The 12,986-nt window shown below is 43.8% G+C and overlaps 2 protein-coding genes across 2 annotated transcripts; both read right to left on the reverse strand.

Annotated features, from left to right (window-relative positions):
• Positions 1–1,114: 1,114 nt before the first annotated feature.
• LOC127323965 (protein NRT1/ PTR FAMILY 8.3) lies at positions 1,115–6,022 on the reverse strand. Its single transcript, XM_051352086.2, has 6 exons — positions 5,734–6,022; positions 5,515–5,650; positions 3,282–3,375; positions 2,969–3,186; positions 2,336–2,868; positions 1,115–2,227 (listed from the first exon to the last, which is right to left on the reverse strand). Exons 2-6 carry the CDS (start codon positions 5,593–5,595, stop codon positions 1,408–1,410), a joined length of 1,746 nt encoding a protein of 581 aa, XP_051208046.1. The 5' UTR covers positions 5,596–5,650; positions 5,734–6,022; the 3' UTR covers positions 1,115–1,407.
• Positions 6,023–9,182: 3,160 nt separating this feature from the next.
• Positions 9,183–9,668, reverse strand: LOC127337137 (uncharacterized mitochondrial protein AtMg00810-like). The gene has a single exon (XM_051364026.1). The coding sequence runs from the start codon at positions 9,666–9,668 to the stop codon at positions 9,183–9,185; it is 486 nt and encodes a 161-aa protein (XP_051219986.1).
• Between the last annotated feature and the right edge of the window lie 3,318 nt (positions 9,669–12,986).

Consider the following 12,986-nt stretch of genomic DNA (forward strand, 5'->3'; position numbering starts at 1 on the left):
TAGGTCTGCCGAAGAGAAAAAATAATGCCTAATTCCCGCCGGCCCCGCAGTTTGTTCATCTTCGGCCGAGCAAAAGTGACAGCAGTGGCCGGAGCCGTCGACGATTTCGACCGCCTCCGGCGTCCCATTCTTCTCTTTCCTGGCGCTTTGTGACCGTGTAGTAGAGATCTACCTGTCACAACAGTCTCAACTCCTCGAGTGCTCTGTAGAAGCAGAACGCCGATGGCATTCATTCAGAGCAGCCGCTAGCTGTAGGACTCGCGTCGCTGCTAAGTGTACATTAGGTCTAGTTTTGACTCAAACACCTCACAGTTTGCTAACTAATTATGAATCCAACAGTAGCACAAATTGTACACATATTTATCACACGATAAACTCCACCTTAATGAATATTTCCTCGCCATCTTAAAGCCATCACACACAAACATCAGTGTACCTTGGATTTGAACCATTGATCACGGACTACTTACAAGTATTTACCTAATAATGTGCTACTCACAAATAACAAACATGGATTTGTGTGGACTGCATCATATTTTAGGTGGCAAAATCAATATTGTTACAATATAACAACTTATCAATTTCCATGCCTAGTTACAGTTTCATGACTTTGTTGTAGTTCCTACTTGACTGTATGATGGGTCTTTCTTATATTTATTTAAGGGTGAGTTCCAGCTTACATTCCCGTTGTTGACATGAATTACCTCATTTAGTATTTTCATCGGGATTACTCCTTTGGTTGAAAATTTTGTCTGTTCTTACCACTTCTAAGATTCTAGGAGCGAGCTTCCATGTAGGCCGCTGGTTCGCTAAATTAGGTACACGTGGCATGCCAAGTCATGGTTTATGTCCTGTTTTTTTTTTTTTTTTTTTTTTTGCACTTGAACTAGTTCGACTCCGCTGACCCTCACCTGCCTAGATAAAGTGGCGCAATTCAGTTTGGGTCAGACAAGTCAGGGGAGGCAAATCTCATCAGGACGCAAAAAAGAGTCATGCCTCTTCTTCCACCCCGTTCCATGTTAGGCGAGGTGAACCGGTTCTAGCGTAGGGAAAGAAAAAAGGACAAAAACCTTGACATGGCCATCGCCGTGTACATAGTGACCGGGACCCACCCTTAAGAGTGTTCTCAGTATATTAGAAGGGGTAAAAAGTGGCAAAGCTTTCACTAAATGTGGTAATCCAGATGAAAATCTAATAAGTAGGAAGTAGGAAGCTAAAAACTAGAATTCACTTTTGTCTTCTCTCTCGCGCGTTTGGCTTTCACCTAGCTTTGACTTCGGTTTTTATCCCATACATAACTTTATTCTACCCCCTTTATATTGTCTGAAATCCTACTGGTTCCATACCTAAGTTCAAATTTCAAGCAACAAAGGTTACACAATAACTAGTATACGTTCAGGATCAAACTCAGTTAGGTAGTTTGCGCCTGTACCTTGCGCTGCAATAGACGAATACAAGCAAGTTCAGGAACTGCAGCCCGGCCGTGAACCAGAAGAACCGATCTAGATGCCCTTCGTTGAGGTTCTCCGGTATCCAGCCATGTTTCCCTCCTATACTTGTCGCCGAGCCGATAATCTTCAACATGATCGAGACAAGGTAGCTACCGAGAGTGACCATGATGAGAGTGCAAGCCTGGCACATGCTTCTCATGGCGTCAGGGGACTGCTCGTATGCGAATTGTATGAAACCGACCACGCTGAACACCTTCGCCACACCCACGAAGAAGTACTGCGGTACCTGCCAGAGGATACTCATCGGAACCACCACGTTCCGATGCGATAGTCCTATGCTCCTCGCCACATTGAGGCGTACCATCTCGACCGAGGCAGCTAGCACCAACGAAATCATCGCGAAGAACATACCGACACCGATGCGGTGCAACTCAGAGAGCCCACGCTTCATGCCAGTGATCCTGCTCGCCATAGGCATCAAGAACTTGTTGTATGCCGGCGCCAGCATGAGGATGCAGACGCAGTTGAACGTCATCAGGGAGGCAGGAGGTACTGAGAAACCGCTGATGCGATTGTCCATGACCGATCCTTGTTCCACGAACAGCGGGAACGAAGCTTCTGCGGTGTTGAAGATTATGGCTGTTGCCAGGACCGGCAGCATTCTCACTAGGATCTTCAGCTCCTCCACTTGTGTCACGGTGCAAAGCCTCCAGTGGTTCAGTAGGTCGCCAGATGTTTTATCACAGGTAGTGACTGTGGCAGCTCGATCAAGAAATCTGAGGAATGATGAATATTGTTAAAGAGTATGGAATAAAAAGATATGAAGAGGATGAGCCAAAGTAGTTTGACACAAAGAAGAAAAGATATGCAGAAAAAAACTATACGTTAGTCCTGTAGTGTGCATCAGCTTCCGGCTGCCTGCAATGGCCGACTCCTTTCCTGGAGTCTCATACAGAAGATGGCTGTCAACCGGCACATCCACATGAAGCTTCCGAATCGCCGCAACCGCTACCTGGCAGGTCCTCGTAAGCGCGCTTCCTCCGGGCTTCTGGTACCTGTAAACTCTTGTGCAAGAGAGAAATCCGGCAATGCCGACTGACAAGAAAATTGTAGGGATCCCAAAACCGAGTGCCCAGCCGCAGTTGTCCTGGATCCACACCATGATCGTGCTAGCGAAGAAGAAGCCACCATTTACTGCGAAGTAGTACCAGTTGTAGTAGAGCTCCTTCTGGGCCTTCTCCGCAGCGTCGGTGTCGTCGAATTGGTCGGCTCCGAATGTGGGAACACAAGGCCAGATACCACCCAAACCCAGAGCAGCCATGTAAAGGCCTACCGAGGACAGGGCATCCTGAGGAGAGATCGCCACTGAACTGATACTCTCTGGAGCCTCAGCTGAGAGTGTCAGTAGAGCCATTCCCTGTAAAATATCACATGCATAAATAATGTTCCGAAATTTTGGCACGAAGAAGACGTGTAATCAATCGAGGATACGTAATCGAGGATCACGGATCACTTACCAAGGTGAAGATGGCGAGGGAGATTATGATTATTCGGTGTTTTCCCCAATATGAATCTGCCAAGAATGCTCCGAGTGGAGAAGCCAGGTAGCAGGTGCCCTGCCAGGAGATGATGCGACTCGCCGCCTCGACATTGCTCTGGTGCTGCACCTTGGTCAGATAGCTCACAAGGTTCGTCCCAACCGCGTAGTACGCGAGAGCGCCGCAGAATTCACCACCTGCATATGCGATGCGAAGAACCAGGTCGTGAGAGAACCAAGAACTGATCATGCTCCATTGCAAGAGAGTTGCAGCAGCAAGGAGAGTAGCTTACCAAGAATGGAGCAGCAGGCTCTCCATTTCCCCGAATGCTCCCTGGAGGCTGGTGCTCCTTTGAAATCAACAGATCCATCGCCGGTACACGGGTCCTGCAGAGGCATGGAGACAGAGGCAACGTGCGTGGTGAGATGGTGAGAACAAGGCAGGTAAAAAGGAGGAAGAAAAAGGCCTGGGCGCCGTGTGAGGTGAGAGCTCGTGGAGTTCTCGAATGGCGCGGCTTGCGCACTTTCATCTATGCAGCTTTATACTTTGTGCTACGCGCTCTGCTACGATGTAATCACAATTCTCACATGGGCACGGCCGCCCCATATATGTATACTACTTCCGCATTTGTGTGGATCGAGTAGAATGTACAAAAAAAAAATTCCAAGATTTATTCTCTTTGATCGCTCAAGTGCATAACAACAATAGTCTCTACTCTGTAGTCAAGCTGATCCATGACATCAAAGAAACATCTATCGTTCAAAAACTAAGAAAACGTGTAGAAGGAAAACAAAACAGGTTTTTTTTCTCTCCAGGCTCTTAATTTGTCAGTCCTAGTGTTAAGCTTCATGCACTAACCAACTATTTCAAAAAATCGAGACCCTGACTCTGATACAATGTTAACCTTCATGCACTAACCAACTATTCCAAAAGACAGATCTAATGAAAAGAGTTAGGCAATCTACTTATACATTTTAGAACAGGGGAAAAATTGGTCCAGACCTGGAAAAGCCGGTGTAAAAAGTCAAGCCCGAACCTAATCCGACTGTCAGACCTATAAATCAAGCCCAAACCCAACCAGAATAAGCAAAAGCCTGGCCCGGCCCAGCCCAACTTGATATTTACCTAAATCGCATGGTATGTGAGCCTGGGAGCTCCTATGCGCCGAGCTGGTCGGTGCGGGGGAACGCACCGCACACCCCCCGCCCCCCCCCCCCCCCCCGGCTTACTAACTGGGCCGCAGCCCAACATCAGGTAAGCCATTTTTTCTTTTTTCGTTTCTTTTTTGTTTTCTGTTGTTTGTTTTCTTTTTTAAAAGAATTTTTTTAAATCTGAACATTTCTCAAAATTAAAAAATTTCAAATTAAAAAGAAATAACTTTTTAAAAATCTGAACATTTTTGAGATTTGAATATTTTTAAATTTGAACAAAAATGTATTTTACTCTATGAACAATTTCCGAATTTGAACATTTCTGAATTTGAACAAAATTTATATTTGAACAATTTTCGAATCTGACCGATTTTCATATTAGAACAATTTTCGAATTTGAACAAAGTTCAAATTTGAATGGTTTTCAGATTTGAACGGTTTTCGAATTTGAACGGTTTTCAAATTTAAACATTTTTTAATTTAAACATTTTTCAATTTGAACAATTTTTAAAAATTGAAATTTTCGAATCTGAAAAAATATAAAAAAAACCGAAAACAGAAAAAAAAAACAGAAAAAGAAACCAGAAAAGAAAAAAGAAAAAGGAAAACCGAAATGCTATAGGCTAAAGAGACACAAATGGGCCTGGCCCATACCCGACCAGGGGGTGTACGGTGGCCGGTAGCCACCGACCTGGTCGGTGTATAGGTTTTGCCTGTGAGCCTTGGTATTTGAGCCTGGCTCGACCCAGGATTTTTGGGCTGGGCCAGGTTGGGTCGTTTGGGCCGGGCTGTCCATGCCCAACTATAGTATGGAGTATGTCGCTGTCTACAAACATGACAATAAATTCACAAAAAAATCAAACTATAAATTCAAACCCGGGCAACAAACAGTAACAGGAACCGTCTCCTTTTTAAAGTTGATGATGTTTTAAAAAGTATAGTGACAATCGTTTCAATCACATTTTCTACAAAGATTATTTAACTTTGTAGTTGGTAGATACTGTACTCCCTCCATCCCATGAAGCACGAGATTCCGAATATGTTTGGCCTGATAACAGCGAATGCTCATGTTGGAATATATGAGATATTAGAGTTACCTATTTCCAAAATGAGAGAAGGAGGGAAGGCAGGCTAGAACAAACTGCTGAAAAACGCCGAAAAAGTCATGAGATCAAAAAAGAAATGTGAGAGTGAAAGAAAAGGAAATACTCCTATCTCTCTATCTGGTTCCGTGGATTGGGCGTAATAATCAAAATGGCATATAGGCGACTACGGTAAACTCAAAAAGTCCATCTGAGCGGAGGAAGAATTATATCTGGTCCTGAATTATATCAAAAACTCCAACTGCAAAGATACTCAGAAGTAGAAACTGACCGGCGACGATGGTATGCCATGGAGAGGAAGAAGAGGCAGCAGCAGCTGGTCCTTGTCTGCCTCTGTGACGAAGCTATCCATTCTTCTGTTCTGCTTTGCTCTACACGCCCACGGCGACGGATGCTGGGATTGCTGGCTGGTTTTATACACCAAAAAAAGTAAGATTAGGGAAAGGTGGTAACGTACGAAGCACCAGCAAAGCAGGTTTTCAGTTCTCACTAAGAAAGGAGGACTAAATGATGAATTGATCAAAGAAGCTGCACAAGTTCACATCCACGAAAGGGCTGTCATAAACTTGTCCTTCCTCGAACAGTACTCATCAAGGAGCGAGTAACGACGTTGAGATTCGGGACCAGCATTAACTGCATGCCTGGCAAGATCGAGAAAAACTGTCCCTCAAAGAAACAAGTAACTAATACTACCAGAGAAGACACGAGCTTTTCCCCTGATCTTCTTTTGAATGATTCCTGCGAGGAGGAAGCGTAGAGCTCTCCCTGTCAAGCTCACGTTGAGAATGAGGCTAACTGTTTGCTGAACGCAGATCATTACAGCCCAGAAAGAGATCGAATCCCCAGTAATTCCAAAAAAAAAAACATCAAAATGCGGGGCCACATATTTCCATTTCTGATGCAAGAAGTAGTTGGAGAAGTAGCAGCATTGGCTCATGCTGGTAGGAGGGGGGGTGCTCTTATTTAATTTCTGGGGTAGCCAGAAGGTGGTGCAATTAAGATCACTAGAAAATAATCTCGTGTTAGGCAAAGAAGATCCATGGGAGTAAAAGTAATCTGAAATTGTTGGTTTGTTTCAGATAACGATCGATCTCAAAGTCGCGATGGCATTTATCAAATACCACTATCGGAGTAATAGCACGATGGATGTGTTCCACGAGTGCCGGAGTGGACGGCTGACTATTATAACGGTAGTGCCTGCATCATGTTGCCTTCTTGTGAACATGGTTGTCGATGTAGCGCTAACATCACCTTCTTTTTTTCCAAACTGGTCATTATCTGTTTGGTTGGCCAGTAGATTTGAAGGAGCTTTCACTGGTATGCCACATTTTCATGGTGTTCTTCTAGGGTGGCTATGGAACAACACAAGATGAGACTCATCTGATTACAAATTATTATCCTTTTATCCACGCTTTTGAAAATGTGAATTTATGATTCTTCACATTTTTAACTTGTGATGTTTATGGTCCCATGTGAATACCTTCTTGATATTGTTGATTATTAGGTAGTCCGGTAACAACAATAAAATGAATAAGAATAGCAATGAGTAGGGTATGGACAGGGTAGAGCAATACAGTACCCATACACATGTAGTCACTTGGACCCATATCCATACCCACGGGTACAAAAAACTTTACCCATGCCCATACATGGCGGGTACTCGTACCCATTGGGTACCTGATGGGTAGGTCAAATTGTACAAAAGTTACTCACAATTTTACGTTTATCAATAATAAATTTGATTAAAAAAATTAATTATCTCAACTCAATAGTAGGTAGTTGAGTACATAACAATGAACAAAATATAAAAATCATATTCCCATACTCTAACTCATAAGTCAACAAAAGTAGACGTGTCACATAAGAAATTGACGATAAATGGCAGGGTATGGGTATACCCATGAGTACGAGGCTATGCCCGTGTCCTACCTATGACTTAACGGGTAGGGTAAGTGTACCCATACCCTGCCCATGCGGGTACGGTACCAGGGGATACCCGTACCCGTGGGTAAAATTTTCATTCTTAAAAGCGAGAGTTACTAACAACTAACCTTTGTATATGGCTAAAATTCTAGACTATCCCGAAAATTATCGGCAAAAGAGACGAATAAAGGATTGGGTGTCCATCCCGCCGGTGCCGCATTCTAGCCCTTGGTGGGAAGCAGAGATTGAGTGTCGGCACGCCATCCTCCCTTCAAATCTCCTCCGCGACCCTGACTTCGCCGTCGACTCCCCCATGTGGGACAACTACCACCACTACCACGTCGTGCTCGATAAGCGGCGGAAGGCGGGGTTCCTCGGCGACAAGGACTTCAACTTCAGCAGGCCTCCACGGCCGCGGGAGGGGGGGAGGGGGTGATTGACGTAGCGGCTGCGTGCGACGCCACCCACGTCGCCACCTCCATCGCCTCCGCCGCGGGATGACTTGGAGGACTATGTCGCCAGCATCTTCCACACGAATCCCAAACTGTTCAAAAAACTATTGAAACAAAGGGTCGAACAAACCAAGAATTCCGGGGTAAAAGGAGGCTCTTTACGTCGTCCAATCAGCAGATTTGATAGTCCAGTTTAATCAATACTAGTCGGGTTTCGAAGAGTAGTATTTTTCACCCAAGGGCGAATTTGGCAGGCGCATGTCTAATAAAGAAAACTTTTCTTTGCTTACCATTTCTTAAAATAGATTTTATTTTTAGGGAATCTCATAATACCTTCTTTATTTTATTCCTTCAACAAACAATCTGTGCATGTGGCTAGAAAATTTGGATCTCATTACGGTTCATATGAGAAAAATAACTTATATCACCAACAGGAGAGGAAAAAGTATAAATTGAGTGCCCAAATCTTGACCAAGAACTTGGTCAATTTTTTTAAAAAAATTGTTCATTTGTACCTAAAAGATGATAATAATTTTTGCACGTTGTAAAATAATGTACTGCTTGCTTTCAGAGAAATGTTTGTTGCACTGATAGATTCGATCGGTGGTATTGGTGTCGAGTGATAGTCTCAGATTTAGCAAAACAAAGTACGTTTTCAGTTCTCACTCAGAAAGGAGGACTAAATGATGAATGGATCAAAGAAACTGCACAAGTTTACATCATCGAAAGGTGGGTCTTGTCCTTTCTCGAACAGCAGTCATCAAGGAGCGAGTTGAGATTCAGGCAAAAACAGAAGAAGTAGCTGAAAACTGTCCCTTGAAGGAACAAGTGCCGGAGAAGACATGAGCTTTTTCCCTTGATCTTCTTTTGATAAAACGAGATCATCTAAATGATTCCTGCCACGAGGAAATTTAGAGCCGAGGACGAGATCGAGCTGCCAGCAATTCCAAAATGTAATCAAAATGCGGGGTCACATGTTTCCTTCCCCGATGCAGAAGTTGTTGGCCAAGTAGCAGCAGCATTGGCTCATGCTGAGGGCATCTCCAGCTGGTCGAGCGTATAACGGATCGATTCGTCTGCTTCGACCTATCTGTTCACCAAGTTTAAGAAACCGATGCGGCGATGCATCGGCGTGTGTAGAAGGGTTTTGGGAAAACCCTCTCACGTGTAATACCTAGGGTTCCAGTGTTTATATATTGGACCAAAGCCAAGAGTTAGGGTACAATTACAATTAGAGTACAAGTCAAATACAACTAACTATATCTATCTGTACACGCTAACACCTCCCAGTCGCAGCGGGAGGCTCTCGAACGCAAAGACTGGACCGAAAGTCGAGGAAGAGCTGAGTCGGCAGCCCCTTAGTCATCACATCGGCGAACTGAAGTGAAGATAGAACATGTAACATCCAAACCTCGCCAAGAGACACCTTCTCGCGTACGAAGTCGATGTCAATCTCGATATGCTTGGTACGGCGATGCTGGACTGGATTAGAGGACATGTATATGGCATTGTCACAATAAACCAGAGTAGCAGAACGAAGAGGTCGATCCTGCCGTATCCAACATCACTCGGCAACAGCATGAGCCACAGCTCGATATTCTGCCTCTGCACTGGACCGTGAGACAGTCGTCTGTCGCCTAGAAGGACAGGAAATAAGATTGTCACCATAGTAGACGCAGTAGCCAGATGTCGATCGGCGAGAGTCGGGACATCCTGCCCAGTCAGCATCAGAGTAAGCTGTGAGTGTTGTCGAGGAGGAGGCACAGAGATGAAGACCAAACTCCAGTGTGCCGCGCACGTAGCGAAGCACTCGCTTTACCAGAGCGAGGTGAGGGGAACGAGGTGCATGCATGTGCAAACAAATTTGTTGCACTGTGTAGGACATGTCAGGACGCGTCAGTGTGAGATACTGAAGAGCGCCGACGAGACTCCTGTACTCGGTAGCATCAGCAAGAAGGTCACCATCAGAACCAGAGAGCTTAGCCTGAGTATCAACAGGGGTCGCCACATGATGGCAATCAGACATGCCAGCTCGCTGCAGAAGATCCATCGCATACTGCCGCCGAGAGAGTAAGAGTCCATCGACGTTTGTAATAACCCAGAACATAGGAACAACGAAGGGTAGATTTAGAAATGGGATGTGCATTTCATCGCAAAACGGGGGAAATTTTCGCGCCTTACTGCAACTAAACCTAAGAGGGATCGAGGTTCTCTCTCATTTTGCACTTAGGGTTAGGCAATGTGAGTTAGGGAAATTTCGACATGATCTCTTTTGTAACTTGTTACTTTGGGGAATGTTTGCATTTGATAAGTGTTAAACAATTAACTATAAACATCACACCATATAAACAATGAATTTAGAATTCAAACACAAGAGATAAAATTCAAATCACTTTGAATTTCAAAGTGAATATCAAATAATATTTCATCAAGAATATAAACATTGCATAATACAAAGCTCATAAACCAAAACTTGAGCTTTATTGATCATCAACACAGAATACATAGTCTTTACAATATTTTTGATACAAGAATTGATGTATAATAATAAACAGAAATGAAAAAGGAAAATTACAAGATTTTCCTAAACTAAAACCTAGACTAAATGCTTGAAGGACATCTTCTGGTCATACTCAACTTCAAAACCTGCAAAACAAATCACAAGTGCTAGACAGGATATTAAGTGTTAGAAATTCAGTTTGGGCAGAGTGAAAAACATCACAGAAATTCAGTTTGGACAGTGAACACTGTCACTGCACACTTGTGCTTGTCCAAAACCTGGACAACACAGGATAGGATCAGGCAGACCAAACCTAAGCAGCCACAGAGGGCTCAAGTTTCACCATAGCAAGGCTGTTGCTAGGCAAGCAACAGCAAGGCAAGCAAGGGGTGAGTCATAAAGTAAATGAGCTGGTGTGTCATGGCCAGGGATGAAGTAGAGGCCATATAAATAGCACACAAACCCTAGAACCATGTCTACGACCACATTTGCAAATCATCGGTAAGGGTGAAGCAAGAACAAGCACAAGCCATCCAAATTCATAACCAAGAACAGAAACCAACACAACCAACTTAGCCACCAGGAATCATGGTGACTCGAGAAGATCAACCAGAGATTGGAGGTGAAGGGCTGAGTACGTAAAACCCCAAGTCTGCATCAACCAAATATTTCACACTAGGAGCTGGAACAAGGTATACCAAGTTCCTGGACAGATCCAATGGATTTGATCCATCACATATGCATGAAATAAGCATGGGAATGAGCAGATGCTCATATGGGTAGATCATCACTTGGTTTTCACCAAGGATTACCGCTACCAAAAGCTACTAAAAAAGAAAGCATCTAGGTACAGATCTTATACACAGAAACTAACACATATGCACAGATGCACACACTAGCCAGATTAGATGCACAGATAGCACCAGTAGATGGCAAGGATTAGCAGCTAAGACTACACAGTAAATCCTAAGCTATGAACCATCAGTAAACCCTAGATTTTCATCAGGCAAGCATATTGGCATTCATCTCAAGGATGATTCCCAAATGTGCAAGCAAAGGTTGAGTAGCCACAAAATCCAACTAAATAGGTGAGCAACCAATCAGCAGCAAGGCCACTGAGGTCACATCACACTTAGCATCAATTAAAATAAAGCCAAATATATCACATCATTATCCAGGAATGGATTCAGATTCAATTGCTTGCCAGATAATCATGAACAGCTAAGTCATTTGCAAGCAAATCATTTAAATCATCACTGCATAAGCAGTTCATCATAATTTAATTAATACAAGCATGAATTTATCACAGATCCATGCTTAGCACTGACAGTAGCACACTATTAAGCAACACAATTTACTCACTGCACCATAACCACTGGAGCACGTCCAGTAGCTTAAGTAAGCAACAGCATAGTGATGCTTGAGCATCAGCATCACAAGATAATTGAATCACTTAGTCACAGTATTAGCCAGTAAGCTATCACTGATAATTGAATTGATCAAATGGATCAATTATAGCAAGCCAAGCTACACAGAGAGGTTAGCCAACAAGCAAGGAATGATCCAATGGATCATTGGCTTGCATAGGAAGCACTGAAGCATATCACAGGCACCACTGGCACACACACAAGTGTCACTGATGCATCACAAATACACCTAGACAAGCAAGTATGATATCCCAGTAAGAATAAGCAAGCCATAATCAAGCATAGCACGGCATAGCTAGCTTTTGAGCAAGCACAGCAGAGCATGGCAAGTACAGAGCATGCTAGGAGCAGCAGAGAAGCAAGCACAGCATAAATAGCAAGCAAATCGACATGTGCCAAGATCAAGAATCGGTAATTGGGCCATGAGCTTGCAAAGAACAGGTTAATGTGCAAATTGCACAGCAATAGCATGGCTCTGCGTGATCACAGGATCACCAGAGAGCAACAGAGCATGAGGAGGAAGACGAACAGTGGCAAGGGAGGCGCACAGAAGAGAAGGAAGAGATGCAACACTTACTTGCGCCTGGAAGCAGAAGCTAGGGCATGGCGAGGCAGTGCTCGCGCGGCCCTAACAGCTGCAAGTCCAGGGAAGGCGCCGACGTTACGCCGGAGTTCGTCGAGGCGATTCTTCCCGAGATTCAACACGGAGGCGATTCGCCAGGAGAGGAAGAGAAGGGGAAAACTACGCGGACAGATCGATAGATCTGCACGCGACGGTTCTAGATCGGTAGGTGGTTACGGCGGAGGAGCACGGCGATGGCCGGAGCGAGGCGGCGGCCATGGCGGCGACGCCATCGCCAGGGCGTCGCAGAGAGAAGCTAGGGTTAGAGACGAAAAGCGAGAGAGGGCCGAGTGAGTGAGAGCGGTGGGCCGTTCGGCTCCACCAAGCCACTATGGGGCAAGCCTTAGTGGGCTGTCCCATGGGCTTAGGTTATTGGGCTGGGCCCAATAAGGTCCAGGGGGTATTTTAGTCTTTTAACATTTAATAAAAAGCCAGAACTTTACCAAATTTTAATAAATACAACTCCAAAAATCCATTAAAAATTGGATTAATGAATGAAAAATAAACCTAAACAAGAATAAAATATGAAATGGAATTCATGAAACAAATTCAAAATTATGAATTTTTAGAATTTAAATAATTTCTTGGAATTTTAAACTATTATTTCCTTGTATTTAAAAATTCAAGGAAAAATCTCAAATAAGTTCAAATACTTGTTTTCAAACATTTCAAAATGAAATTCTAATATTCCAAGTCATTTCTATTGAAAAGGGTATTTTTCCAAGAAAAATACTAAATTCCTTTTTATTCCAAAAACTATAGAGGTAACTCTATAATTTCAAATTGTTTTTTTTGGAATGATTAAGGGAATCATCAAGT

Source organism: Lolium perenne, chromosome 1, assembly GCF_019359855.2.
Source record: "Lolium perenne isolate Kyuss_39 chromosome 1, Kyuss_2.0, whole genome shotgun sequence".
NCBI lineage: Eukaryota > Viridiplantae > Streptophyta > Magnoliopsida > Poales > Poaceae > Lolium > Lolium perenne.

Excerpts from the sequence above, each read along its gene's own strand:
- LOC127323965 (XM_051352086.2), bottom strand. The coding sequence starts at position 5,595 with ATGGATAGCTTCGTCACAGAGGCAGACAAGGACCAGCTGCTGCTGCCT. Across the intron at positions 3,376-5,514 it reads ATGGCATACCATCGTCGCCG|GACCCGTGTACCGGCGATGG; the intron begins GTCAGTTTCTAC and ends ATGCCTCTGCAG. Across the intron at positions 3,187-3,281 it reads AGCCTGCTGCTCCATTCTTG|GTGGTGAATTCTGCGGCGCT; the intron begins GTAAGCTACTCT and ends TCGCATATGCAG.
- LOC127337137 (XM_051364026.1), bottom strand. The coding sequence starts at position 9,668 with ATGGATCTTCTGCAGCGAGCTGGCATGTCTGATTGCCATCATGTGGCG.